This window comes from Drosophila albomicans, chromosome 3, assembly GCF_009650485.2.
Source record: "Drosophila albomicans strain 15112-1751.03 chromosome 3, ASM965048v2, whole genome shotgun sequence".
NCBI lineage: Eukaryota > Metazoa > Arthropoda > Insecta > Diptera > Drosophilidae > Drosophila > Drosophila albomicans.
Window position 1 is genome coordinate 20,038,886 of NC_047629.2, and position 27,502 is coordinate 20,066,387.

Sequence of the window (27,502 nt, forward strand, 5' to 3'; positions counted from 1 at the left end):
GAAAATTACATAAAACATTGCACTTATCATGTTTTAATAATACTTTAACATTATTGTATATTTCAATATTTATATTTTTATGAGAAATTTGAATAAACCCGCAGATTATTTCTGGCCAATGATTTTGCAAAAATATAAAAAAAATTACTCATTCAACTATAACTATTCGTCAGTGCTGCGGGAATTCTGACTTTTTTAGAGATTGAGTTGGCTTTTTCCCAACTTTTTTTTGTGTTGTTAACACAAAAGTACAAAAAGTATAAAATATGGAAAAGTGGCAGCTTTACGATAGTCACTTTCAGAAAATGTGGTGGCGTATCGATTATTTTTCTCGAAATACGCTAATGTCATCACTCGCTTAGTGTTTCCATTTCAATTCGATCAAGTGGGCCAACATCAGCAACACAAACAAATTTTGGTTTGAGGTGCTATACTGTAAAGATTCTTGTGAAAACAGCAGATTTTTTGAGTTAGCAACTGTGGCCATCCAAATATTGTGCTTGCCTTGGTCATACGCGGTAATATCCAGCTTAACCTAATTAAATCTAAATTAAGGAATGCATTTTAAGCATAAGGTAAAATGTTAATTTCAAGCAAAAGATATACTCTATTCATTTTTATTTTAGTATAGAGAAACGGATTGCGAAGGATGGGAAAATGCTGCGTCGACTATGAAGTGCCTGTAAAATATCTGCAGATGATAGGTACTAATATGTCATACGCAAATGAGACAGACTAAGAAGATAACGATAAAATAATGGAAATCTGTATCTTCTAAACAAAAATGAACTTAATAAATTGTTATTTTTGTAGATATTTTTTCTCTTTTTTGATTCATTTGTTTTTAGCTTTGTTTTATAATTTTTTTAAGCTTTTTTCTCCATTCCTTCCGTCAAAAACAGCTTTTTTGCTTTTCAAAAGTTGGCAGCACTGCTATTCGTGCTCAACTCGTGCTAAAAATAAAATCAATCGTCGAGTGCTTAACAGAGCTGTCAGTTCAGCTATTTAGCTGGCGCTAGATCTAGCGGAAAATATATATATTAATATACATTAAAAGCAGTGCTGCCAACTTAGGTATTTTCTAGCCAGATTTGGCTAAAACGGGAAACCACTCAATTTGCAGGAGCCTGTTATTTTGGCTATTTCACAAAAATAATTTGCTATTTTTTAGATATTTTGAATAATTTGTAGTATATAATTATATTTATTTATTTAAAGGCGACTAGAAAACAGTCGACCTTAAAATTTAATTCTCTAACAATTTTCGGGAATCGTATGGCAATAGAGACATGGTGTGTAGCTATCGATACAAACGCACCAGGTCTACCGCTCAGCGTGACCGAATTGTGTATTTTAAATACTAAAATACTATTTACCCTTTGTAGTATTTGGGTATTTTCTCAACGTAGTTTCGCGATCGAAATGCTAGATAAGCTAATCCAAACTTTTAATGCAAGATATCTATCAAATTTGATTTATCCATTTGATATTTATTCAGTGTGAATTATTTATTTAAAATATAGAATTAAATTACAACTTATTAACATATTCGTGTTGTTGCGTTTAATGTCTATGAAGTCGAAGCGATAGCTAAAATTTGAGTACGATTGGCTCAACTTCCAAATGGCTAATATAGATCAACACTTGCCTTAGGACTAACTTAGGATTAAGGCGAATATTATAATTAACAGCTGCCCATGAGTGAGTGATCTTTAAGGAACAAATATGTTAATCTATGTATCTGTGATGGTTACTGGGAGTGGAAGTGGTTAATTGATGGGATACATAAATAAAATGATACATTATTAAAATAAATAAAAAAAAATAAAATATAAGATACTAGACAGCGTTGTAATACTTAAAATAAAACAGAATAACAGACAGTGGATTACCACGTCTTGGGCAGACTAAATACTCCATAACGATCGTGGGCATCGACACCGCGCACCGCAAAGAAATAACGTTGATTCTCCTGAAACTGATTCAGGGTTACGGCCATAGGCAGCAGCATGGCCTTCACATCGCCCACATGACGCCACGAATCGGTGCTTGGCTCATTGATCGTCTCCTGATAGGCGTAGATCTGATACGTGACACACTCGGCAAACCGACTGCCCGTATCCTCTAGCGTCCACGAAATGACGATGCCCGTATCGTGCAAACTGATGCGAATTACGGGACGAGATGGGGGCAACTTCCAGTCGGGATGGAAGGTTTGCGCAGGAGCCAGCGGCAGCGGTGCAGGATGCGAGAAGCGAAGGCGACTTGGATTTGGCGGCGTGTTCTCCGATCGAATCTGCATTGTGACATTAGCTCCAGCCGAGCTGCGTTGACCTGTAAAATAAATTAGAAATTACTTTAGTACTTTACAATCTGTTCGATGCACAACGAGCTCTTTTTATAAACATCAGGTCTGGGCGGTGACTAAATTCATTAATAAACAATTAATTATTGCTAAAAGCGACGACGTTTTGCTTTGGTTCAAGAGTTCAAGACTCAACTGACTTTTAGTAGAGCACATCGATAAACAACACGATAAACTTATGTACATAGATTCTTAAATGTAGTTAACATAATTATGTTAAATAACGTTAAATTATGTTACCGATACAAAATGATTTTGACAGAACACGATCCCAAATGAGCGAAATTTTTCACGTGCAGAAAACCTATATATTTCGCAAACCACACATATTAGTGTGACCATTTTTATCAACCGTTCTATGCCTACATTTGATATAAAAATCGTAAAAACAAAAAATACATGTCCACACCACTGAAACATTTGCCTTCATTACTTATTACTTATTGCTTATTACTTATTATTATGCATTCATTACTTATTTCTATGGCGAAGATATCCCAAGCATACGTTATTGCGACTTGGCTGCAATATTTTTTTGATTTTAAATTTTATATCCAGTCTTGCGAGTCCAAAATTTTAGTTAATGCTATTTCTCTTTAAGAGAAAATGCCTTACACGATTTTTTATTGCCGCCACCCATAGGCATCTCCGACCCTATAAAGCATATATATTCTTGATTAGCGCCAACAGCCGAGACGATCTAGCTATGTACGTCTAGAGGTGGGCACGGGCCGGGCTGGGCTTTTTTTCGTGGTCCGCGGGCTTACACAGGCTCGGAGCGGGCCCAGGCCTTAAAAGTTAAGATTCGTGCGGGCCCGGGCCTTAGCAAAAAGACCCGGGCCGTAAAAGCCCGAAATAGGCCTGAAAACAATTTTGATTTGATCACGCTATTTTTTTTTCTCGAATTAGAACCGCTATTTATCGCATTTTAATTGCTTATTGATACTACTATCGATTTGATAAATTTTTGAAATAGAAAATATGTTGCGACAAACCATTCATATATTCACATATTTATATATATTATATATATAAAATGCATGTCTTTTAAATTTCCTTATATGTATAAATAAGTTTCGTGCCGGGGGGCCTGGGCCTTGGTGAAAAAGTTTCGTGTTCGGCCGGGCCGGGCCTCTCAAAAAAAGAGTTTGTTTTCGTGCAGGCCCGTGCCTCAAAATACAGGTGAAAACCTAGATATTAGAGACTATAAGAGATGGAGCTATAAATTTTTTTCGACATCACTTGTTATGTTTGCAGGCCGATCAAGTTTGTTTCAAATTTTGCCACGCCCACTTCCGCCCCCACAAACTGACTAAACTCGAATAACCAGTGTTATTTTAAAACTAGAGTCGCGAATTTAGGTATATTTGTACAATAATAACTATAGTCTTTGTGATTCCGATTTGGTTGCGATCAGATAAAAATTGTCGAAGTTATTAAAGAAATCCTTTGCTATGGGCAAAAACGCCTACTTTCTAGGAGTCTTATAGGAGTCTCTATAGTATCTCTTGAATGTAGCCCCATATCAATATAACAGGTATACTATATTTTTAGTAAATTTGCACATTCGACTGCAGATTTCTTACTTCCTTTAATAAGCTGATACAACGCGCATAATACCCGTGATAACCAGAATTTTGTAAAAAGCCAGCACACGATCGCTTAAGCTTAATTAATGACTTGACAATTTTACCTGTTGAATTGTTGTTGAAAATCTGCCTGGTAACGACATTACCGCGCCCCACGTTCATCGGCGACACTCGCACCACGCTGCCCGCCACTGGACGTGCACTTCCTTGGCCACTTGCAGGTGACTGCGAGCTGCGTTTGATGCCCACATTTGGATTCTGACGCAGGCGAGCGGTGACCTCAGCTGCGGCCGCAGCAGCCGCATCATCCTCGTCGGTCAGATCGATGACAGCCTTTTCCTTGGGTCGAGCTGGCGCCAAACTGGGCTGACCGTAACTACCGCCAGCGCTGTCCGCCGCGGTATTTGACATGGGCACAGAGACCGTGCCGCCACCAATGGGCATCTGGCGGGACTTGACATTATTCTGTTTGCCAGGAGTGCGACCAATGCGTACGCTAAAAAAAAAGAGTTAAGGTTAAAGAGGTTTCCTTTCGGGGATGCATCGAGTTTTACTCACGGCAAAGGTGATTGTTGGTGCTGCTGTTGTTGTTGCTGCTGCTGTTGTTGTTGCTGTTGTACGAGCTGCTTGTTTGACATGTAGGTAGAACCGGGTTTGCCAACGACTCCACGGGGACGCGTAGTTGTCGGTGCGGCAGCCGAAGCAGTTGCGGCGGTGCCGGTGTGCTTCGTAGCATAAATGCGGGAAGAACTTCCTGGTGAGGTCTGCAGACGTTGCATGCCAGCTGGTCCGGGCGTAGACGGAGTTGAGTTGTTCACGGGGCGTTGGGGCGTCACTTTCTGCATGCAGCCGCGACGCACGGGCGGTGTGGCATTACCTCCAGTTTGGTTGTAGGTCAACGACGAGCGTTGTTGTTGTTGTTGGTGCTGCTGTTGATGTTGTTGCTGTAGGTGTTGTTGCTGCGGAGGCGGATGCTGCATAACGGGAGCCGCCCTGGTCATGCCACGCAGTGGCGACCGTTGTGCCGGCTTAGGCAACGTGGTTGCCTTTTGAGGCTGACTCGTTGAGGGCGCTGACGTTGCAGCTGCCGCGGTACTGGAAATTAATGTAGCTGGAGCTGACATACTGCCTGCAGTATGGTGGCTAGCCTGGTTGCGTGTCGCATCCTCGCTGGGCTTCTTCATCAGCGCCATACCCACCTGAAGACCGACGGCACGTGTGATGCGTACCGGTGCTGTAAACTGTGAGTTGCGTGTCTCCAGATCCTTGAGCACACGCTTGTGCACAGTTTCCAGATCGAGAAACTGTTTCGATACTTCGGCGATCTTGCGTCTGTAGCTGGCCAGGGTCACCTCCTGTTTGTCCACCTGACGCCGGATCTCAGCAAACTCGCTCTTCACCAGCATGCACTCGACGATCTTCTGGAGCACCAGTTCCTCGAGATCACAACGCGTCATTTTGTCGAAACTCTTGCCGAATTTCTGTACAAAATCCAATCGAAAAGGTTTCACATCGCTCTTGAGTTCCGGTGCGGGCTTCAGGTCGATGGGTGGCTCTTTAATCTTCTCTTTCGTGACGTCTGCTGGCGTATCTGATTCTTCGGTATTATCGTGTGCATCTAAATCGATTTGTAGATTGCCGTCGCAGGAACTGTTCGAATCGGTGTCATCCGTTTTGAGCTTTTTACTTGGTATATCCTCCTTTGGTTCTGAGGGGCTGTGATTCCGTTTGGCAACTAAGGGCTGAGCCTGATGTTCATTCTCGTCCGCTATGTTAGAGGTGCTTGTAATATTGCTAGTGGACGTTGTTGCCTCGGCTGTACAGCTGGAACTATTACTAGCCTCCGGCTTGTCATCGGTGCTCAGTCTTATACGCTTTACTGCCGGCACATATGGCTCCTCGGTTTCCTCTTCGGCTTCCACATCGCCCTCATCTCCCTCAACTGTAGTTTCAGCTTCTACTTCGGGTTCGGCTTCGACTTCAGTTACCATCTCATCGCTACTTTTCTGTGATGGTTGCAGCAGATTGCTAGAGTTGCTATTCTCGCCAGGTCCTACTTTCGGAGGTGTCTTCTCCTGTGCTCGTTGCTTCTCAAACTGATCGCAGGCATTGTCGGAGTTATCGACGAGTAAATTCGACTTGGATTTTACATCGATTTTGGGAAGTGTTTTTTCTGCTGTGTCGGTTTTTTTACTCGACTCCCCTTCAGCGAGTTGCTTCACTGGCGCCGACACTTCCTCCTCATCCTCTGACACAAGCACCACTTCAACATCTTTCTTAACCTCTTCCACATCTTCGTCGTCTGCTTTGGGGTTGTCCTTAGCAGTCTCTGTTGTAGCTGCAGTTTCATTTGTTGTCTTTTCAATGGACTCAAAAAATATGACTTCATCATCTTCTTCCTCATCTTTCTTTGAAACTTCGTTCAAGCTCTGCTCATCCACTTTATCGTCTGTTCCATTTATCTTGACTGTCTCATTCGGTCGCAGATCGTCCCCTTCTACTTTGACTAGATCTTCACCGTCCTTCGGCTTGGCATCTTCGGGTTTTGCCTCAATTTTGGCCTGCTCGTCTATGGCTTCACACATTTCAGCCGTCTCCACGAGCATGTCATCTATGGCATCATCTCGCAATTCTTCCGTTGCCGTCAATTCTACTGCATCAACCTTCTCCAGGTGCTCATTTACTTCCTCTGCATCCTCTTCGACATTCTCTTTGATTGCATCAACCTCCATAGCCTTCTTAGTATCTCCCGCAGTGTTTTCTTTGGCCTTTTCATCCAGTGTGTCTAGATCAATAATAGATGGTTCTTTAATAGGCTTTTCAGCAGGGGGATTATTTTTCTCAAGGCTATCGTCAGAGGTAATGTCTTCTAAACCGTTTGTTGTTTCCTTCATAGCACTGGATTTTGCTTCTGGAATTGCATCAAATTCATCAGAGCTGGATATGGTTTCCAATGCATCCATAAAGATCTCATCATTGGCGGTATTTAAATCTGTCTCACAAACATCTGAAGCTGCAGACGTATCTTCAGGATTATCTATTGCTTTCACTTGATTAGCTTCCTCTTTGCTATCCACAATATTTTCTTCTGCTTCCGTAGTCCCGTCTTCCACGGGATCTGCAATTATTCGCTTATCTTCTTTTTCTTCCAAATCCTTGACTTTTTCTTCATGAACTTCAGCATCCACGTTCTTTTCGTGCGCTTCTTCCTTTTGTTCTTCTTCAGTAGCGATAACTGCTGCATCTGTGTTATCGATAGCAAGTTCGCATTCTTTTTTGTTATCGATATCCCCAGCATGCTGTTCATTGCATCCAGCCTCCAAGGCTGCACAGCTTTCTTTAGTCTCCTCTTCCACCGACTCCTTTGGATCACAGTTCACAATAGAACTTATTTTATCCAATAAAGCATCCAGATCGCTGCCTGCATCACGCTCCTTGCTTAAACCCATGACAGCAGCAGCCTGATCCTCACAGTCCTTGGAAATACTTTCGGTACTTGTAGGTGTCGTCTCAATACCATTGTCCAACTCGTCGGTTTCCAAACCATTTTGCAGATCCACATCCACGGAGTTACGACTTCCCACTGGCGATGTAATGTCTGCAAAGGGATTTTTATTGTTCGCAGCATATTTATCGATTAATGCTTATTTGTCACATACCAGGGTTGGTTAGTTTGTCAACCTCCTCGTCGAGTTCTGCAGCAATGCTTCGCATTATTTCATCTTCGGTTGGCAACTCTTTTAATTCAACCTTTTGCGTTACTTCCATCATTTTTAGGCGATAACTTTAGATACAACGCTCACTTGTAACACATTGAACTGTGGGCGACAAGAGTATTGTATGTATGTTATATGTGACTCTATGGCAACACTAAGCACGAAAGTGGCAACCCTATGTGACCTTAACTATTAAGCTAAACCTTTCATTTTCTAAAATTCGCATTACTTTTAATTCAATTATTTTAAGCATTATATTCGTGCAAAAAGCTTTATATCAAAAGCTCAGCGAAAGCTTTTGTTGTCAATTTCATAGTGGAATAAATAATAACTATGAATGTTAATGGAAATGACATTTTTAAATTTTTTCATTTAGGTAAAATGTTTGTGGGTTAATCTTACTTGAACGGTACCCCCTAATGCACCCAACACCCCCTACTCCACTTTATTCAAAAGCTTTTGGTATTATAAAAAAAAAAAAAGTTAAATGCTAGCAATGAGTACGATGTGTTCGATGTTTTATCCAAAAACTCGAATAATCGGAAATATATAAAAACGACAACGACTTTTCGCCTGACGCTATTTCGGTTTCGGTATGTATCTATTGTGCCTACCTAACTAACCGGTGTGCTTGGCGCTCTACCAGACAGTGGGGCGGTCGGTCTGCTCTGTCTTTCGGTCGCTCGCTCGTTCGTTCGTACGCAACAACGCCACCAACAACAACAACAAGAAACAGCGGTCGCTACAGCAAGATGACTGCAGCAGAAAAGCAAACACAAAGCAAACGGGCAAGAGAAATAAGCGTGCATACAGCAAGAACTTGCGATAAACCAGAGAACATGAAGACGAAGCAACCTGGACAAATCGGACGAAATGTCGTACTATGTCGACATATGATATATAGCGTTTTTAAGGCTCAACGTCGATATGTGTTAACAAATGTGAGGTTATGTTGAAGCGAGTACCCTACAATTTTTACATAATTTGATAAATAGTGAAGAGATAAAGCTACATACGAACCATCAACGAACTGTTTAACATCTTACAGTGTGACTTAACTTTGTATACAATACGATTTATGTACACTCGAAGAAATCAAAAACAATTGTTGTAACTAGATTTCTTAGCGAGTTCAAGGCAACACTAAAACACTGCCCGAAGTGAACGCGAAACGCGAACGCAAAAAACCAGCTGACAGCGAGAGAGCAAGAGAAAAAGTACAACACAAGAGAGTACTACAGAGATTGAGAGCGAAGCGCTAGCGGGACAGAGAGGGAGAGAGAGTGTGAGGTTTGATTACTAGGCGGAACGGGCGCGGGTGTTGTAAATTGACTTGATAACGCTCGATAAGATTTTACTTTCCGAAATAGTAAACAAAAATTAACTTTCACATCTTTAAAATGTCAACAAAGCTTACCCCTAGCCACATTCGATGTGTTAATGTGTGAGTGTTTGTGTACCTATAGCCAAAACAAACTGTAACAATAATGCGAATTTCATTATTTTCATACATCGAGCGAAATAATCAAAGCGCATTTTAAACCGATTTTGAAAAACGGTCTGGCAACTCTGCAATATTAGGGGGTTCAATGGCAGGGGCAGGGGGTTGAAACAATCACACATCGCGGTTGCTACTGCAGGGGATCTTTGAACAGTTCTGTTTGAATAAAATGAACAACAGAAATCGGCAGAAAACGTAAAGCTGCCGTAAATTCGTTTTCAACAATTGAGCAACGCTGTACACAGTGCGAGCGAACAAGCGTGATGCATAACGCTATGTGTGGGAACGAGACAACGATACAGGCTACATTGTATGACCGACCATGGGAGCAAGGGGGGATGGCTATCTTAAATTATTATTTTCGAATGATATTAAAGAAAAAGTAGGCGAAGAACAAGCGACAGCAGCGGAATCACATAAAACACACAAAATGCTGCCAACTTGGCTTAGACGCATAAGAGCAACAACGTCGATAGAGGGGGGCCATGGGGAAGAGTAATGAAGTGACAAGGGCCTAAGATCTGCAACTGAGGACTTTTTTATTTCTTGGAGTATTTGCCTAGGACTTTCGACAGGATACCGGTTTGGTATCGGGAGAGTGTGTGAGAGAGAGAGAGAGGCAGCTACCAAGAGCGTAAGCTAATTGGGGTGGCGGAGAGGGGGGCACGCTGTTGGATGTTTACACGCGGTACAAAAAATATATGCACTTAAGCACAGATGTACATGTACTATAATAGATACTATATGTTCATACATACTTATATGTTTATGTGTGTATTAGATGTAAAAAAAGTGTTACCAGACCGCTCGTGAAAAGTCGCTGGTTGTCGGACAACAACGAGGCGTACCGAATGAATGGAATAATGATACAATACAGCAGCACACCGAGAAAGAAGCAACAACTAAAACAGACGCAAGCACACATACAGACGAATTGAGGCGTCGGCAGCCATATTGGCTGCTTTAAGTTTATAATATAGTCGTATAATTCTGAAGTATCGGATGAACAAGTCTTTGTACTTCGATTTCATTTCGGAACATCTAACATTATGTTTCAGTTTCTCTTATGCGCTCTACCAAAATTTTTCTCTCTCTCTTCCTCTCTCTCTGTTTGTCTTGTTCTCTCTTTTTTTAATTTATCTGTTTGGTTTTTTTTATTCATGCTCTGCAAGCATTATATAAAACAGAATTCCAATATAAAATGTCGCGTACAATTGCATTTAGCATAAAATATGTTCAGACCTGTTTTGGGAGTTATATGCCTATTATATCTGTTTCGCTCTCACACATACAAATACGCACACACAAGCTTGCGCTCGCTGAAGTGGCAATGTGTGTGTATAACAAGGTGTGTATGTATATATATTACGTGTGTATATAATTTTGCGGCGCATTCACATTCTTTTTAGGTTACGTATCGATTTTGATGTAAAGTTAGGTTAGGTTGAAAAACCCTATATACTCCATAGAGTATTACGGATCTATGGGTCGAAAGGTTTTAACTTTATCGATATGTTTGCTGACGCTAACGATCCTAGACATCACGTGCAGAGTGTGTCAAGCGCTAAAGTAAACAATATAAAGCGGGGCAACAAAGTAGTTTTGTGTTTGTTCATTTTAATGTTTGTAGGGCTGCCAAGTGGCTCCAATTGACATTATGTTGGATATAAATTGCATTCATACATATATGCAGGTAGATATATATGCATGCAATTATCGCCCACATGCCATTTTCATATACATATATATATATATATACATAATTAGAGTTGCCATCGCCAGCAAATTACTATACGCACAAATCAAAATATCAAAAAATATCTCAACAAGGTCAGGGCAGCAAACATAAAATACAAAAACTATCATTTAATGTTTGCATCGCAAAAGAAGCACGATAATGTTGGGACTGTTTGATGTTGTGGGTTGCTGCACTACCAGCGCTTGACAACCCTAAAAACGAAAACAAACAATATAGAGGACTCATTAAACATATTTATATATATATATATATCTATGTATCTGAAATATAAAACTAAATTCATTATGTCTAATATATCCCATTATGTAAAACTTGTTTATAGTTAGTCTATAAACGATAGTAATAACAATCTTCTTATACGACATTGATGGAAGTCATCGCACTGTATCTACATCTGAATTAATTTATCTATAGACTTACCGATTGGAATTCCTCTGGATTTTAGTCTTATTTCACGTAAAAGGCTTAAAATACAATACTTAAAACATGCTATATATATTTATAATTAAATATTCAACAATTTAAACGGTTTTTGTGGATTTGTTTACACCGAACTGTGGACTGCCGCCCTGAACAACTGGAATACCAAACGCAGACTAAAATCTGAACCGACAACAACAATTGTGGCGTCCCATGAACCACTTGAACAACTCTTGATTCCACAGAGCCACAACTAGTTCGCTACGGAACTTAACTGCTGCTAGCTAACAAAAACAAATGCAAACTGCAGGTATGGAGAAATAATATACACTTTTATTATATATACTATCGGATTGCTTTTGGCTAAGTAAAGGTTAATTTTTTTAATGAAATAACTAAAATATGAATTTTAAAATCTAAGAACATAAGTGATAGCAATTAATATTTAAAATTTGGATGACTGCTGCACCTCAAGCACGGATGTTCGCTGCTCTGCAATACTGGTTCACTACGTCACCAGCCCTGGCCTCAGTAAACAAAACCAGTTCGTTTGCAAGCGACCACGAGAAACAAAACAAAAACAGCTGTTTGGCTATTTGTTAGGTTAGTTTGGTTTTATAATAAATGCAGTAGAAACAAATTCATCAATCAAAATGAGCAATTTACTTAATTTTGCACTGCGACAAGGTGCCAATTTCCTTAAGCGCCACACCTTGCAAAACCTCAGGTGTACCGTGCCAGCGATAACACACAAATTGCCGGTTATTACGGCGCCCCTTCGAGCTCAATCAACTCGAGCTGCTTTTGATATGAGCACGAATGTGACGAAGGATGTGATGCTGTTCAAGTACGAAAATCCTCGTTTCTACAATATGCTAAACTTCTTCGGTGTTTGTCAGTTTGTGTTCTGGACATATTTATCGCATTTCGCCTTCACCACGCTAAAGGATGCCCCAGTTGTGGAGAAGCCAGGCGAGGAGTTGAAATGGTATCAGCGTATCAATCTGGGCGAGAACAAGTATAAGAATGGCATAACCATTTGCAGTTTTCTAATAGGTAAGTTATGAGTACTAAGTTCGCATTTAAATATCATTAAAATGAGCGTCTTTAGGCTATGGCATCTTGTTTGCTGTTTGGATGTTTACGCTGCGTTCTGTGAGATTTCTAATTCTACGAAAAGGCGGACAAAGTGTCTCTTTTGTCACCTATGGTCCGTTTAATCGCAATCGCATTATGACTGTGCCTCTCAAATGCATCTCGGCAGAGGAGTCCCGTGAGTTGGCACGCGTCCAGTTGCCGATCAAGGTGAAAAATAAGTCGCTTTATTATGTGCTGGACATGCGTGGCGAGTTCCGCAACCCCCAATTGTTTGATTACACTGCAGGCTTGAAGCGACGCATTTGATTATTGTTATTGATTATCTTATTATTTGTAAATACACATGTAAGCTAATTTAAAACTACTGCCTCAGCTTAATAGATGGGCTCGGGCTTCTGAGTGAGCAGCAGTCCAAAGCGCTTCTTGATGGTGATGCGTTGACGCGAGTACTTGTCCTCGGGCGAGAAACGCGCTGGGTGTGCCGACAAGGTGGGATGTCCATCTTCAGTGCGTTTCTACATTGAATTTAAACATATATTAATTAGAGTTGTTAATTGTTGTTCGGCAAGGTGCCACTTACTTTCAGCGTATAGACGCGTTCGCCATTTTCGTTAATTGTGTACATGAGATACATTTTGAATTAAATGAATTCTATAAAGCTGTGCGTCTTTTCTCTCTAAAAATATAAACACGTGTGGCGTGCATATAAACATGTGTGACCAATCTGCAAAAGAAAAACATTTGACAGACTATCGATAGCTAGCTACCTATCGTAAGTGGAACGCTGGAATCATTTGCTTGGAAAATGGAACTTTTTACGTAAGTTTGCAACACTGTTCCTATTGTTTTTGTCCAAGTTGGCGCTCGATTTTCGCGTTATTTAATTGAAAATGGCAAACAAGATGGATAAATTACAAAAACAAGCCATCAAGGAGCAGCAGAAACGTATCCGACCCGGCGAGTGCCTGAAATATGTGCGTCTCGTGTTGGACACCGGCCTGCAACAGCATTCCCTGGGCCAGGAATTAATTGCACTGCTGAATAGCACAGATTTAAAATATGAAATACGCAGTTTGCCGGCAAGGAATTGTATTCTCTGGGAACGTAATGTGGGCCAGCAGACCTTTGTGGCGGGCTCAGCTGCTTTGGACGATGCCTGGCAAATGGAGCCACAAGTTCTGAAAATCTTTAGTAAGCGGGAATTTCAGGAACAACAACTGGGCTGCCTTGGAGTCCAACTCCATGAAGCCTTCACCATATCCAACAGTAAGTTCACAGTGATTGTGCCGCGACTGCGTGGTAACGAGGCAAATGCATTGATTGAGCTGCAGTTGCTGCAACAGCTGCAAGTGGAGCAACTGCCTCCGCCCCATGCCCAGGAGCTGTTGGGGCTGCTTCAGCGCTACACTAAAGCGATTGCTGAGACGCCCTTCAAGCGGCAGCGTCAGGTGATACTCGGCAGCTTCAAAAAGTATCTGGCCAACGACAACAAACAATGTGTGCGCGTGGAGCAAGGACATGGCTTTGGTCGCCTCTGGCAGCAGCATCTAAATAGATTGCCACTCGTCACGCTGGAAGTAGCTGAATCTATCATAGCCCAGTACCCGTGTCCTAAGCGACTGCTGGAGCACTTTCATAACGATCCTAAAGATGCAATCCAGCTGCTGGCGGACATCAAGATCAAGCGAAGCAATGGACCTCAGCCATTGCAGTCGGAGAGGCGGATTGGCAATGTGCTCAGCACCAAGCTGCACACTTTGTACAACACCAGGGATCCGAACACTTTAATATAGTCTTCATCCTCGAATTCAGTAAGTACAAAATTGTAAAATAAAAGTTATTTATACATTTTTAAAGTCAACTAGTATAGTTTTTATTTACATAAATCAATCTGTGAAACAATTATGAACGCGAAAACACGAATCAAAATAAGAAGCAAGATTAATCTGATACTCAATGAAAATGAGCAGCATTTGCAGCTCTACCAAAAGTTAGGAATAGGAGAGCATGTATACATCTAAAGTTTACTAAGCTAAAGTTTTGAAATGACATTCCCAATACAATTTCACTCTTTTCGTTGGTTCATTCTAATGTAAATCTGTTTATCAAATATATTTAGTGAGAATTAAATGATATAAAAAAGACTACGATTTTGGATTTTCAGTTGTTCAATTGTTGATTTCTGCTTTGGGACGAATCAGCATCTTAGCTTCTTTAAGTAGATTTCTTATTTCAGTCCACCAATTTAGATACATGCCGTATAATGCATTTAAGTTACTGCATAGGAGAAAATTATTTAACATGTATACTTATACATAAAAAAAAAAAATATTAAATATTTACCAATTATAACAATTGTTGTACCACCAGCCACTATCATACACAACTGCACAGTTATTATCAGCAGAGTCGTTATCGCGATCGAATGTCGTGAATTTCTTGTTTTCTGTGGATCTCATCGCATCCCTAATATTTCCCTTGAATTTACCCAAGCTTAGTGCGTATCCATGGTCTTCATCAGATATTTTGAAGTCATCGTATCGGGCGTAGAAGATGCTCCCATTTAAGACAACCAAGTGTATGTAGAGTTCGTATTGCTGCAAGCTCGTTAGTCGATACATCTTTTCTAATCCAAGGAAAAAGTCACTATCCAATGAACCGAAACCTTTGCGATATGTGGCCCAATCCCTGGTAAAGTTTTCTTTTCCACCAATTCGTTGTTGTATTACTATCCAACCAGGCCCAGCTACCTGACTATCGCAAAGAACATCGAAGAAACCAATACCAGAAACTTTTATTTCATGCACACCAGAATGTTCTCCGAAAGGAAGACAACTTGAAGGAATATTTAGGTGTGATGTCCTATTTAATTTAGTAATTTCTGCATGGCATATTTCAATGTCTTTATCTTTTTTGATTAACTTGGTTTGACTCGATTCCAATTTCAACTCAACTGTATTCTGATGCTCTGTCAAGTTTTGAATTGTTACAGAGTGTCTAGAAATTTTCTTATCTTTTTCAATAATACTAGAATTAAGTTTTTTTAATTGATCTTCACATATTTCCAAATTGTCGGATTCATCTGATAATTCTTCTTTACATTTATCATAACTCGCAAGAAAATTTGCATGTAGTGTTAATTTGTTAATAGTTATTTTTTGTGAATTAACCTCAGATTCTAATTTATCAACTTTACTTTGACACAATTGCAAATCGTTTTCTTTTCTTAATATTTTGTTTTTATACTCATCTAATTGAAATGCCTCCTTCATCAGCTTTTCATGAATTCTTACAATTTCATGATACTTGTTCATAAGATCAGAATTAATCTCACTTATTTGCTTTTCATGAATTCTTACAATTTCATGATACTTGTTCATAAGATCACAATTTATCTCACTTATTTGCTTTTCCTTCATTTCACTTTGGTCTAACTCATTTCGAACTTGCCTAAAGTAATCTAGCAAAGGCTTCACACTTTTATAGGTATGACTGCGGCACAGTTCTTCCATTTGTCGATCGTGCTCACATGTCTGATAAGAAGAAAATACAATACATTTAGTACTCTCTTAAACATATATACATATGTCATTATTTTCACCTCTTCTCCTTTTGTTGTGCCCACCAAGAATAGTTCGAGGATCATTAACAAAACTACGTATATTTTTGTTCTACCCATTTCGAATGCATCGACCGGATTAACCCAAAGATGAATCTGAAACTAAATATTTCGTTGAAATCGATGAAAAGCTTAGCTCTGAATGGCTGATCTGTGGATATGTATATAAAGCAAATACGTATGCAAAGAATTTAGATTAAGCTCAAATTTTCTTAACGGGAGAGATTAATTTTTGATTGCATGTAAACGTTCTATAAGGTCGAGAAATAAGATTATGAAACTGTGATAAAGAACAATATTACATTATACAGGGTGCGCCATCTAGACAGGACCTAATGAAATGTTGAATAACTTCTCCATTTTTAGCCCATTTTGGAAAATAAACAAGATTCATTTAGGGTATAGAATGCCATTTATTGACAATTCACTCAGAATACAATATCGATCAAATGACCGCCTTCATTAGAAACTCAAAAAGCGGCCCTTTTTTGGGCATTTCGCATTGTATTTGACAACATTTCGGGCAATTTCGCAATTTCCGCTTTGATATTAGCTTTTAGTTGTTCAATAGGCTTCGGTTTGCTGACATACACCTTACTCTTCAAGTAGCCCCACAGAAAAAAGTCCGGTGCCGTCAAATCCGGCGAACGAGGAGGCCACTCCAGCCACTCCAAATCACCCTTTTTTGACACAACGCGTCCCGGGAACTTGCTCTGCAATTGAACGATTGCTTTCGATGTACAGCGCTACAATTTCAGCCCGATTTTTTGCTGTGAGTCGATCCATGTCTAAAATGGCATAGGCTGACGTTTCAGAATCTGGCTGGCTTGTCAAAATAGGCTGAAAAATGGCGGAATTATTAAACATTTCAATAGGCCCTGTCTAGATGGCGCACCCTGTATGTTTATATTCTTGTTTACATTATTTAATTCGACAGAAGGAAAATAAAAATAATTATAATTTTTTCATCAACTCAACTGGCAGCAGATTTTTTGCCTTACTAATCTTCAGATTGCACGCCAAAATCTTTTGTGGTTCCCCTCGACATGATGAACTCTGGCTACCATTCTTTAGTAAGAAAGGTACCACATATCCATTAATAAGAAAAATAATATACTGAGAAAATACTAAAATACATCAAAAGTCTACTACATTCAAAACAAACCATAACTTATAAAATTAACCAGATTGTTGACCATCTAAAGATGAAGCTACATACATAACATACAATACAATCTCACCTCTTTCCTTGAGACATTTCAAATATATCCAAATCTCGTTTTCAAATAGCTTTTCATATATTTATTGGGGAAGCATATAGTGCAGTGACAGTTATACCCAAATCTTTTAATTACATTTTGGCGCTTTTCAGTTGATCATTAAATAATTTTTTCTTTGGGGCGAATCAGCATCTTAGCTTCTTTGAGTTCATTTCTTATTTCAGTCCACCAAGATAGATACATGCCGTATAATGCATTTAAGTTACTGAATAGGAATGAATTATTAAACATGTGAACTAATACATCAAAAATAACAATTTGAAATATTTACCTATAAGAACAATTCTCGTACCACCAGCCACTATTATACTCAACTGCACAATTATTATCAGCAGGGTCGTTATCGCGATCGAATGTTGTAAATTTCATGTTTTCGTGGAATCTCATCGCATCCCTAATATTTCCCTTGAATTTACCCAAGCTTAGTGCGTATCCATGATCTTCATCAGTTGTTTTGAAGTCATCGTATCGGGCGTAAAAGATGCTCCCATTTAAGACAACCAAATGTATGTAGAGTTCGTATTGCTGCAAGCTCGTTAGTCGATACATCTTTTCTAATCCTAGGAAAAAGTCACTATTCAATGAACCGAAACCTTTGCGATATGTGGCCCAATCCCTGGTAAAGTTTTCTTTTTAGTGTTAATTTGTTAATAGTTATTTTTTGTGAATTAACCTCAGATTGTTGACCATCTCAAGATGAAGCTACATACATACAATACAATCTCACCTTTTTCCTTCAGGCATTCCAAATACATCAAAATCTCTCTTTCAAGAAGCTTTTCATATATTTATTGGGAAAGCATATAGTGCACTATAACAGTTATACCCAAATCTTTTAATTACATTTTGGATTTGAGCTTTTCAGTTGATCATTAGATAATTTTTTTTTTGGGGCGAATCAGCATCTTAGCTTCTTTTAGTTCATTTCTTATTTTAGTCCACCAATTTAGATACATGCCGTATAATGCATTTAAGTTACTGCATAGGAAACAAGTAAGAAAGTTACAGTTGAGTGTGCTCGACTGTGAGATACCCGCTACCCATTTTGAATAAAAGCAAAATATTGCGGTATTTTTTTCAAAATATACCAAAAATGCAAAAATACTAAAAATATACCAAATGGTATTTTTGTTATATCGATATAGTACCACATTCAAAATATACCATAGACGGCATAATATACCAGATTGTCCGCCAAAGCAACTAAGACCCCTAGTAAGTAGGCGTTTTTGCTCATACAAAAGTATTTTTTTAATAACTTCCACAATTTTTATCTGATCGCAACCAAATTTTCAGGAATCATAACTACTATAGTAGTTATTATATATACCAAAATTCGCAACTCTAGCTTTACGCTTGTTATTCGATTTTTTTGATTTGCGGGGGCGGAAGTGGGCGTGGCAAAAATTTGAAACAAACTTGATCTGCGTGCAAACATAACAAATGCTGTCGAAAAAAAATTATAGCTCTATCTCTTATAGTCTCTGAGATCTAGGTGTTCATACGGACGGACGGACAGACACACAGACACACAGACACACAGACGGACAGACGGACAGACGGACATGGCTATATCGTCTCGGCTGTTGACGCTGATCAAGAATATATATACTTTATAGGGTCGGAGATGCCTCCTTCTACCTGTTACATACATTTCCTGCCGGCACAAAGTTATAATACCCTTCTACCCTATGGGTAGCGGGTATAAAAATTAGTTAACATGTGCACTAATAAATCAAAAATAAGAAATTGAAATATTTACCAATCGTAACATTTGTTGTACCACCAGCCACTATTATACCCAACTGCACAATTACCATCAGCAGGGTCGTTATCGCGATCGAATGTTGTGAATTTCATGTTTTCGCTGACTCTCATCGCATCCTTAATATTTCCCTTGAATTTACCCAAGCGTAGTGCGTATCCATGGTCTTCATCAGATATTTTGAAGTCATCGTATCGAGCGTAGAAGATGCTCCCATTTAAGACAACCAAATGTATGTAGAGTTCGTATTGCTGCAAGCTCGTTAGTCGATACATCTTTTCTAATCCTAGGAAAAAGTCACTATCCAATGAACCGAAACCTTTGCGATATGTGGCCCAATCCCTGTTAAAGTTCTCTTTTCCACCAGTTCGCTGTTGTATTACTATCCAACCAGGCCCAGCTAACTGACTATTTAGGTGGGATGTCCTATTTAATTTAATATTTTCTGCATGACATATTTCAAAGTCTTTATCTTTTTTAATTAACTTGGTTTGACTCTCTTCCAATTTTAACTCAATTGTTTTCTGATGTTCTGTGATGTTTTGAATTGTTGCAGAGTATCTAGAAATTTTCTCATCTTTTTCAATAATACTAGAATTAAGTTTTTTTAATTGATCTTCACATATTTCCAAATTGTCGGATTCATCTGAAAATTTTTCTCTACTCTCTTCATAACTCGCAAAAATTAAGTTTCTTATAGTTGTTTTTTGTGAATTAATTTCAGATTCTAATTTATCAACTTTACTATGACACAATTGCAAATCGTTTTCTTTTCTTAATATTTTGTTTGAAAACTCATCTAATTGAAATGCCTCCTTCATGAGCTTTTCATGAATTCTTACAATTTCATGGTACTTGTTCATAAGATCAGAATTTATCTCACTTATTTGCTTTTCCTTAATTTCACTTTGGTCTAACTGATTTCGAACTTGCCTAAAGTAGTCTAGCAAAGGCTTCACACTTTTATAGATTTGACTGTGACACTGTTCTTCCGTTCGTCGATTGCACTCGGATGTCTGATAAGAAAAAAATACTATACATTTAGCACTCTCTTAATTGTACGTATATGTTGTATGTCATTATTTTTACCTTTTGTCCTGTGGCTGTGGTTACCAAGAATATTTTGAGGACTATTATTAACAGGACTACATTTGATTTTATTCTTCCCATATTGAATGTCTGCATTGAAACAAGATGAAAAAAGAACTAAATGTTTCGTATAATCGACAAAGAGCTTAGCTCCCAATTGCTGATCTGTGGTCTAAACGACAGATAAGGTCTATATATAATCTGACCCCTGACTGAAAGATGCTTATTGCTAATGAAATTGGAAGTTGTGATTGTTTCAATGCTGAAAATTGTCAAGAAATGTAAATTAAAAGTTAGTCCATATCTTTTTTTAATTATAAAACATTAACAAGAATAGGAAGAAAATAATTTTTCAAAAATTTGTTTTTTTAAAGGTTAAGTTTTTTTTTAATATAATAAAAATAAAATTAAGAGAAACATATGGGCATTTCCACAGAAAGGTCCACCGCGACCAAAAAATTAAAAGTTCTTGAAAATGATTTTTTCCAACATGGTTACATAAAGAAATATTAAAGTTTAATAAACTTGAAAGAATTTTGCATTTATCATTTATAGATTTCAAAATATTCGAATGCAAAGTCCCGCAAACGCACCTGTTGTGATTATGATGTTTGTAGGGCATATTTTGTTTTGATAACAACTTCTAAAATAAATGCATTATGCTTTGTCTTTTGCTTTGTAAAATCATTTGGAGATTGCAAGAAACGAAAGAGAACGCAAAAAGTAACATGCGATCACCAATAACGGTAAAAATTTTGATTTGGTTTATCACTTATTTTAATGTCCCGTGTGCGACCGAAAAACAACATTTCTTATCAGTAAATCCAAATCACTTGCTCGAATTGCATCAAATTTTTTTTGCAAACAGAGTTTATGCGTGCAGTAAATATATAAAAAAAAATTTGGAGAAAAAAAAAATATTTGTATTTTTGGTGATCATTTAAAGTTTGTCCCGTGCGCGACCGTAAGTACACAACATAAGTACCAACTTATTCCTCTCTCATATTTACACAATATGAATGATGAAGTAAGTTGGCAGCATTGCCGCAAAATTAACAAGTAAGAAAGCTACAGCCGAGTGTGCTCGACTGTGAGATACCCGCTACCCATTTTGAAAAAAAAAGCAATATATTCTCAAAATATACCAAATATACTGCAAAAATACTAAAAATATATACCAACTGGTATATATGGTATATCGATATGGTACCGCATTCAAAATATACCATAGACGGCACAATATACCAGATTGTCGACCAAAGCAACTCAGACCCCTAGTAAGTACATAGGTGTTTTTGCCCATACAAAAGTATTTCTTTAATAACTTCCACAATTTTAGTCTGATCGCAATCATAACTATTATAGTTATTATTCTATATACCAAAATACGCAACTCTAGCTATAAAATTACGATTGTTATTCAATTTTTTTGATTTGCGGGGGCGGAAGTGGGCGTGGCAAAAATTTGAAACAAACTTGATCTGCGTGCAAACATCACAAATGCTGTCGATGTTATAGCTCTATCTCTTATAGTCTCTGAGATCTAGGTGTTCATACGGACAGACACACAGACGGACATGGCTAGATCGTCTCGGCTGTTGACGCTGATCAAGAATATATATACTTTATAGGGTCGGAGATGCCTCCTTCTACCTGTTACATACATTTCCTGTCAGCACAAAGTTATAATACCCTTCTACCTTATGGGTAGCGGGTTTAAAAATAGTGGCGGTAAAAAATGTCCCGTGCGCGATGTCCCGTGCGAATTTACTTCAAATTGAATTTAAAAAAAAAATACAAGTCGTTTTTGAAAAAAATTATAACCTTCTTAAAGAGGCATCAATGCACAAAAATTTAAAATTAGTTGCATTAAAATATTGCCTCTGGATTCGCTGAAACTTGCGTTTGAATTGCTTGACCTCTTAAACCACTTCCGTTTTGTGTCCCGTGCGAATCACTTGACTTCTGCAATTATCTTCTAAATAAAAAAATACCCAATCTTTGCACCAATGAAAGAGCTAATAAAATGCTATACATTAAGCTTTTCAGTTGAAAAAAAACGTTTCCTTTTTACCGTGTTTTTACTTTGAACGTGTACGAATGTCCCGTGCGCGATGTTGGAAATGCCCATATTATATTATTGAATTCACAATTCAAGGAGTTAGATAATATATACATATGTACACATATATCGGTCGATGCACTATATATCATACTCATAAATTATAAATAAAAAAATATTTAAAAAAAATAAATAAAAATTGAAATTGTAATGTAAAAAATCAAAAATATCAGTTTTTAACCATTACTTGAAATCTCTGCTTGAGTTTAATTATTTATTACCATAAAAGAGCTAAACTATTGTACAGTATTTCATCCACTTGCATTTTGTAGTTGAAAGTTGTTTATATATTTAAAAATCACATAATTCTTTACAAATTTGCATAATTGTTGTAATTTGATTTCTACAATTAGTTGTTATTTGAAATGATGTTACACCTGAATAATTTGTTTGATAGATTTTGTCGAATGAATTCTAAGACTTAACTATCATATTTAAATATTTACATTATTTGGTTGATAATTAGCTTAAGCTAGATAATACGAATTAAATTAAGATTAAAGCAAAACGAAATTGCGATATTGTTTTTGGATGCTAAGAGAGAATTCAGTCCGTCAAGTGGCGTGTGGTGTGTCGCATGCAACATGTGGCACACGTGGGTCTAGAGCGTGGCTAGAATTCGCGTAAAGCCGAGACAGGCGGACACTATCGTCTGACCAAGGCCCCAGATCATGGCATAGATCGGTGACATGGGCAAACTGGAAGCACGATGCACAAACGCAATGACGGCGCTGCTGATGATGCCGCTTGCCGCCGGCGAAAGGAAACCCATCACCAGGATCAGTATGGAGAAGAAGCGACCGAATTTATGCTTGCGCAGCGTCACAAAAGCAACGAGGGCTGCGCAGGTGTGAATGAAGACGGAGGAGAAGAGTGCCCAGAGAAAGACATGGTACCACATCTCACGGAAGGTGTTGAGATGCGCTTGCGAACGCAATCCCAGCACATCGATGATGGCGTCCAGTTCATCGGCGTCGTTGGGTTCGGAGAACATGACGAGGGACGCAGGAGGAGGAGTAGTAGGAGTCGAGTTTTTGTTGTTGCTTTGCTATTTAATTACTAATTATTGCTTTGCGTTGCGCCAGCGCTTTTCTTGTTGCCTCTTTACTCATTTGTTGCTTTAGCTACTTTTCTGCTGCATTTGCTGTTGTTGTTGCTGGCTCATTTTTGTTGCACCTGTAATTTAACAGTTATGAGTTGACCTTTTGGCCTTTTTGAGCACTACTCACACAAGCACAACATCCACACAGTAGCCTTCTCGATGTTGCTATTTTAGACTGCCTTAAACAACACTCACTTAACAAAATGGGTTTTGTTTTTGTTGTTGCTTCTTCGATTGGCAGCCTAAATTGGGGGAATCGATTATAAAGGCCACACAAAGGCCAACTTGCAGTGGGCAGTGATTCACCGTATCCTAGCTCAGCATCTTGGTTTGTGTATTAACTGCACAGCGTGTCGCAATATATTCGATGTGACAATGCACAACTGATCTGAACTAAGCAATTTAGTGCTTGTATTTGCTTTTAATTATTATTGTTTTCGCGTCTGCGGTTTTATTTTTCATAGCAACGCAGCTGGAACGTTTTGGGAACTGAAACAGGCTTTGATAAGCAGAGCTCTCAGCTGTTTCATTTGTTTATCGATTACTTGCATCGATTACTAGGTGTGACCAGTATTACCATGTTCATGGATTGTTTTCTATTAAAATAATTCAATAACTGATAGTATCTTGGTGTAATAACTTTATACTCTTCGTTTGAAAACCTATTCCAATATTGTGAATTGTCAAATAAACTGTATATTAAGTAAAAAACAATATTTATTATTGTAGTTAATGTCATTACAAATTTTTTTAATAGAAAGTGAAAATTAATCTTTTTATTACATGTATTTAATAAGTATTTTTGTGATTGGAACTGTTTATAAATAGTATTTATTTTGACCGCTTGGTCACACTTTTCGTTGTGCTCGTTTTGTGTGGAGTGTTTTTTGTTGCGCCCGGAAAAAAGCCGGAGAAAAATTGCAACTTTTATATTGTGTTAAACCGAACAGAGAATAATTTCATTAATAATGAACAAGGAGCAAGATCATGCCTCAGATAGTGACGAGAGCGACGAAGACTTTTGTCCCGATAACGTAAACGAAGAAGACGTTTCCGTCGACGAGGAAGAAGACGACGACGAGAGCGAATTGGAGGAAGAGGACGAATCAAGTGAAAAAAAAGCCAAAGCAGCAGCGAAAAGCAAAGTGAAGAACAAAGTAAAGGACACTGAGTCTTCAACATCCTCCGCACGCAGCACACGGCAAACAGAAGCCAAACAGAATGGACGAACGACAGCCGAAAAAGACGAATTAGAATCAGATGAGGAGGCGGATAAATCCCGGTCCGATGCGTTGTGGGCAGATTTCCTGGGCGATATTGAAACTGAACCGAGCAAGTCCAGCCGCGACACAAAACCCAAAGAAAAGCCGCCATCGCCCGTCAAACGCACACCTCCAGCCACAAGTAAAGCGAGTGAGGTACTGGAATTTGCCGGCGAACCCGTGAAAAGTGTTCCCAGCTCCAGTTCCAGTGCCAAAGAGAATCAGGAGCAGCCGGCCACAGTCAGTGCCAAGGAGGCGACACCACGTCCGCCATTTGGAGTCGGCAAACGCCCAGCCAACGGAGGCGGAGGCGGCGGATTAGGTTCATTGCTCAATCAGCTGGGCAAGAAGAAAAAGCTGTCAGTACTGGAGAAGTCGCAGATGGATTGGAAGTCTTTCAAGAGCGACGAGGGCATCGATGAGGAGCTGCGCACCCACAACAAGGGCAAAGATGGGTGAGTTTCAATGAAAGTGAATTAAGAAATTACTTCTTACTTTAATGACTTTTTGCTTACAGGTACTTGGAGCGCCAGGACTTCTTGCAGCGCACGGATCTGCGCCAGTTTGAGATTGAGAAAGGCATGCGACAATCGCGTCGACAAAACTAAAGCTGCGCCCAGAACTGTATCCACTTCCAAGCACAAGCAACCGACAACACCCATTCACACTCACATTCACTGCACACATTCTCTCTCTGTAAGATTAAGATATGCTTAATACTTAAGTTCCAAGCTGCCGCCATCCTGCTGGATGTGGCCCAAGAAAAATAGAAACTACAAAGCGATAATCCAATACATTCAAATTAACTATAAACAAAATATATGGACATCGAAGAGCATTTGCAGAGTTATATTAATCATTGTTTAATAGCTAATCCTTTACTGCTCCTCGGAGGCGCCCACGCGCTTCGCATCGCCGCGCCGAAGATGCAGAAAAAGTCCCCCCAATGCACAGCCCAAGCTGCCCAATCCAATGGCCAGCCAGCGGAACAAATTATTGGCACTCAACACGCTGCAAAAGTTGTCATTAGTAAAAGTTCATTATTCTTTACCGTGAACTAATACTACCTAAATATCTTTTTGTGCAGCACTGCTGTGATAGTTTTATCCAGCTGCAGCGATTCTTCGATCCAGAAGAGCGGCATGGTGAGATTGCGCAGCTGACACATCACTGCTACTTGCGGCACTGACGATACCTTCAAGCTGAACTGCAGGCGATTGAACACGGAGAGCACAGTGCCGGATAACTGCTCAAAGATCAATGTACTCGCATGCTTGTCCTTTGATGGCCACAAACCTTCCACTTGTGTCACCAACTCTGGCTGTGCTTGAAAAAAATGCGGCAAAGAAGCAACCATGGGCAAACCACTGCATCGCACTAGATCCATGGTGCCATCAGCAGGACAATCATCCGGATAACTTGTGCAGTAACAGGACCAGTCTGGTTCCAGCTGGCAGAGAAATTATTAGTAAATTGAGCCAATTTATCAAGCTTGGTACTTACGCGCGATGCACCAAGGCTGAGCTCATAACGCTGCGCCGGCAGCTCATTGTAGCTGGTTTTGCCCAGCCACTTGGGCGACAGCGAGCGACACAATTGGGGAGAGTAGCTCCAGAGTCCTTGCTGGGGTCGCATAAAGGGCGCAAAGATGGTGCCATCGGTGCCGCGGAATCGATTGCAGCTGCTGCCATTGAACGTTTCCGTCCACACTTGCAACTGATCCGCGCCATTGAACTGCAGCACACGGCCCACTGTTGTGCCTTTGGAGCGACTACGAGCCACTTTAAAGCTGCCAGCATTTGTGTGATTTCCCTAAGAGTTAAACATAGCCTAAGTAAATGTAAGATTAGCTGTAGCTTAGTTAACGTACCGCTCCCATTAGCGAGAATTTAAAGTGCGTGGCATTCACTGGAACTGCACCAGGCACAGCGCCCGCATGGAACTGCTGACAGATGGCTTGTGCCGCAGGCTCCTCATGTGCGCAGTTGACATCGATGCCGTCAAAAAAGAGCTGCATCAAGGTGGCTGTGATGAAGGCGCTGCGTGGCTGGAAGATGAGTTCCAGACCCATGGCAACAGCTGCCTGCAGCTCCTCAGCTTGTCCCAAGGTGCCAATGGCCATGAACTGTGTGGCAATAGTGGAAGATTAGCAACAGTTGGATTAGCATATGAAATCAAAGGAGTGGACCTGCAACAGCGGATGCGGCATTGTTATTAACTGGTCACCGTTGAGACCCAAATCGGGACGCAGAATGAAAGTGTTGCGCATCTTGAAGCTAATCGCATTCTCCTCTTCTATGTCCAGCACATCAAACTTGTCCTTCCACTCCCTAAGAAAGAATGAAAGGTCAGCAAGCATTTCATTTGATCTATAAAGACTTACTCGAATACCAACGGTCCCACTTCTTGCAGCCTGGGTTTGCCTCCAGCCTCAATCTCCTGCGGATTGCTTACATTGAAGACGTAGAGCTTGAAGATCATGGGAAATGGCAACTTTTCCCACATCTGACGCGTTTCACTGCCAGGTTTTAAATTTACGCTCTGCATAATAAAAAGGAACTAAGAAATGTTTTTCTGTAATAGATTTCCAATGCTTACTCGCTTCACCAGTTCCTGAAATAGCATGGGAAATGCTAGGAAACCGATGAGTGCGCCCAAAAGCAACACGACAAACGATACTACAACCACCTTCAGATACATTTCAACCTGAACTGCTCAAGTGTTCCTTTTCTTTTGATTCCCTATTTTCTTGTTTGTCCTCATTTAAAACTTTTTATAGGTCTGTCGCATGTGGCATAATTTGTACATTTTAAAT

General features: G+C 39.4%; 8 protein-coding genes across 16 annotated transcripts in view; 3 read left to right on the top strand and 5 right to left on the bottom strand.

The window, feature by feature from the left end:
* Positions 1–1,482: 1,482 nt before the first annotated feature.
* On the bottom strand, positions 1,483–11,514 carry LOC117571885 (activating transcription factor 7-interacting protein 1). Of its 2 annotated transcripts, none has more exons than XM_034254344.2 (5): positions 11,351–11,514; positions 7,614–7,772; positions 4,513–7,552; positions 4,059–4,450; positions 1,483–2,334 (listed from the first exon to the last, which is right to left on the bottom strand). In XM_034254344.2, exons 2-5 carry the CDS (start codon positions 7,723–7,725, stop codon positions 1,889–1,891), a joined length of 3,990 nt encoding a protein of 1,329 aa, XP_034110235.1. In that variant the 5' UTR covers positions 7,726–7,772; positions 11,351–11,514; the 3' UTR covers positions 1,483–1,888. The 2 variants fall into 2 exon arrangements, with proteins under 2 accessions (XP_034110235.1, XP_034110237.1); XM_034254346.2 differs by lacking the exon at positions 11,351–11,514 and adding an exon at positions 8,691–8,767.
* A 380-nt stretch (positions 11,515–11,894) lies between these two features.
* LOC117571889 (transmembrane protein 223) lies at positions 11,895–13,115 on the top strand. Its single transcript, XM_034254353.2, has 2 exons — positions 11,895–12,406; positions 12,462–13,115. Exons 1-2 carry the CDS (start codon positions 12,004–12,006, stop codon positions 12,752–12,754), a joined length of 696 nt encoding a protein of 231 aa, XP_034110244.1. The 5' UTR covers positions 11,895–12,003; the 3' UTR covers positions 12,755–13,115.
* On the bottom strand, positions 12,737–13,169 carry LOC117571891 (H/ACA ribonucleoprotein complex subunit 3). Its single transcript, XM_034254356.1, has 2 exons — positions 13,029–13,169; positions 12,737–12,963 (listed from the first exon to the last, which is right to left on the bottom strand). Exons 1-2 carry the CDS (start codon positions 13,080–13,082, stop codon positions 12,823–12,825), a joined length of 195 nt encoding a protein of 64 aa, XP_034110247.1. The 5' UTR covers positions 13,083–13,169; the 3' UTR covers positions 12,737–12,822.
* A 150-nt stretch (positions 13,170–13,319) lies between these two features.
* On the top strand, positions 13,320–14,480 carry LOC117571887 (crossover junction endonuclease EME1). 2 transcript variants are annotated; one of them, XM_052005630.1, is made up of 2 exons: positions 13,320–14,259; positions 14,382–14,480. In XM_052005630.1, the coding sequence occupies exon 1, from the start codon at positions 13,339–13,341 to the stop codon at positions 14,239–14,241; it is 903 nt and encodes a 300-aa protein (XP_051861590.1). In that variant the 5' UTR covers positions 13,320–13,338; the 3' UTR covers positions 14,242–14,259; positions 14,382–14,480. The 2 variants fall into 2 exon arrangements, with proteins under 2 accessions (XP_051861590.1, XP_034110241.1); XM_034254350.2 differs by having other exon boundaries at positions 14,319–14,415.
* A 32-nt stretch (positions 14,481–14,512) lies between these two features.
* On the bottom strand, positions 14,513–20,329 carry LOC117566605 (fibrinogen C domain-containing protein 1-like). 6 transcript variants are annotated; one of them, XM_052005626.1, is made up of 3 exons: positions 20,202–20,329; positions 19,110–20,128; positions 14,513–14,725 (listed from the first exon to the last, which is right to left on the bottom strand). In XM_052005626.1, exons 1-3 carry the CDS (start codon positions 20,295–20,297, stop codon positions 14,617–14,619), a joined length of 1,224 nt encoding a protein of 407 aa, XP_051861586.1. In that variant the 5' UTR covers positions 20,298–20,329; the 3' UTR covers positions 14,513–14,616. The 6 variants fall into 6 exon arrangements, with proteins under 6 accessions (XP_051861586.1, XP_051861585.1, XP_034102037.2 ...); XM_052005625.1 differs by lacking the exons at positions 19,110–20,128; positions 20,202–20,329 and adding exons at positions 14,792–15,981; positions 16,050–16,222 and having other exon boundaries at positions 14,553–14,725; XM_052005628.1 differs by lacking the exon at positions 14,513–14,725 and adding an exon at positions 17,346–17,552.
* A 2,190-nt stretch (positions 20,330–22,519) lies between these two features.
* The window catches only part of LOC117571890 (transmembrane protein 170A), a 153,947-nt gene continuing 148,964 nt past the window's right edge, over positions 22,520–27,502 (bottom strand). The window contains exons 1-2 of one of the 2 annotated variants that reach the window (XM_034254355.2): positions 23,553–23,931; positions 22,520–23,499 (exon numbers count right to left, since the gene is read on the bottom strand). In XM_034254355.2, the coding sequence (XP_034110246.1) occupies positions 22,925–23,317 (393 nt within the window). In that variant the 5' untranslated portion in view covers positions 23,318–23,499; positions 23,553–23,931 and the 3' untranslated portion in view covers positions 22,520–22,924. Of the gene's footprint in view, positions 23,500–23,552; positions 23,932–27,502 lie in introns of those variants that run through there. The other variant, XM_052005633.1, reaches the window with a different exon arrangement.
* LOC117571888 (craniofacial development protein 1) lies at positions 24,276–25,525 on the top strand. The gene is made up of 2 exons (XM_034254352.2): positions 24,276–25,142; positions 25,205–25,525. The coding sequence occupies exons 1-2, from the start codon at positions 24,394–24,396 to the stop codon at positions 25,293–25,295; spliced, it is 840 nt and encodes a 279-aa protein (XP_034110243.1). The 5' UTR covers positions 24,276–24,393; the 3' UTR covers positions 25,296–25,525.
* LOC117566604 (sensory neuron membrane protein 1-like) lies at positions 25,566–27,387 on the bottom strand. Its single transcript, XM_034246145.1, has 7 exons — positions 27,286–27,387; positions 27,071–27,228; positions 26,876–27,017; positions 26,558–26,812; positions 26,191–26,499; positions 25,755–26,137; positions 25,566–25,698 (listed from the first exon to the last, which is right to left on the bottom strand). The coding sequence occupies exons 1-7, from the start codon at positions 27,385–27,387 to the stop codon at positions 25,566–25,568; spliced, it is 1,482 nt and encodes a 493-aa protein (XP_034102036.1).

What these genes read in the sequence shown, in the direction of transcription:
- LOC117566605 (XM_052005625.1), bottom strand. Translation starts at nt 16,127, where the DNA reads ATGGGTAGAACAAAAATATACGTAGTTTTGTTAATGATCCTCGAACTA. An exon ending in GCACAACAAAAGGAGAAGAG is followed by an intron (nt 15,982 to 16,049) that starts GTGAAAATAATG and finishes TCTTCTTATCAG; the next exon opens with ACATGTGAGCACGATCGACA. An exon ending in TACAACAATTGTTATAATTG is followed by an intron (nt 14,726 to 14,791) that starts GTAAATATTTAA and finishes TCTCCTATGCAG; the next exon opens with TAACTTAAATGCATTATACG.
- LOC117571889 (XM_034254353.2), top strand. Translation starts at nt 12,004, where the DNA reads ATGAGCAATTTACTTAATTTTGCACTGCGACAAGGTGCCAATTTCCTT. An exon ending in CATTTGCAGTTTTCTAATAG is followed by an intron (nt 12,407 to 12,461) that starts GTAAGTTATGAG and finishes GAGCGTCTTTAG; the next exon opens with GCTATGGCATCTTGTTTGCT.
- LOC117566604 (XM_034246145.1), bottom strand. Translation starts at nt 27,387, where the DNA reads ATGTATCTGAAGGTGGTTGTAGTATCGTTTGTCGTGTTGCTTTTGGGC. An exon ending in GTGGGACCGTTGGTATTCGA is followed by an intron (nt 27,018 to 27,070) that starts GTAAGTCTTTAT and finishes ATTCTTTCTTAG; the next exon opens with GGAGTGGAAGGACAAGTTTG. An exon ending in CTGCACAAAAAGATATTTAG is followed by an intron (nt 25,699 to 25,754) that starts GTAGTATTAGTT and finishes CAACTTTTGCAG; the next exon opens with CGTGTTGAGTGCCAATAATT.
- LOC117571888 (XM_034254352.2), top strand. Translation starts at nt 24,394, where the DNA reads ATGAACAAGGAGCAAGATCATGCCTCAGATAGTGACGAGAGCGACGAA. An exon ending in CACAACAAGGGCAAAGATGG is followed by an intron (nt 25,143 to 25,204) that starts GTGAGTTTCAAT and finishes TTTTGCTTACAG; the next exon opens with GTACTTGGAGCGCCAGGACT.
- LOC117571891 (XM_034254356.1), bottom strand. Translation starts at nt 13,082, where the DNA reads ATGTATCTCATGTACACAATTAACGAAAATGGCGAACGCGTCTATACG. An exon ending in AACGCGTCTATACGCTGAAA is followed by an intron (nt 12,964 to 13,028) that starts GTAAGTGGCACC and finishes AATTCAATGTAG; the next exon opens with AAACGCACTGAAGATGGACA.
- LOC117571885 (XM_034254344.2), bottom strand. Translation starts at nt 7,725, where the DNA reads ATGATGGAAGTAACGCAAAAGGTTGAATTAAAAGAGTTGCCAACCGAA. An exon ending in TGACAAACTAACCAACCCTG is followed by an intron (nt 7,553 to 7,613) that starts GTATGTGACAAA and finishes ATCCCTTTGCAG; the next exon opens with ACATTACATCGCCAGTGGGA. An exon ending in CACCAACAATCACCTTTGCC is followed by an intron (nt 4,451 to 4,512) that starts GTGAGTAAAACT and finishes CTTTTTTTTTAG; the next exon opens with CGTACGCATTGGTCGCACTC.
- LOC117571887 (XM_052005630.1), top strand. Translation starts at nt 13,339, where the DNA reads ATGGCAAACAAGATGGATAAATTACAAAAACAAGCCATCAAGGAGCAG.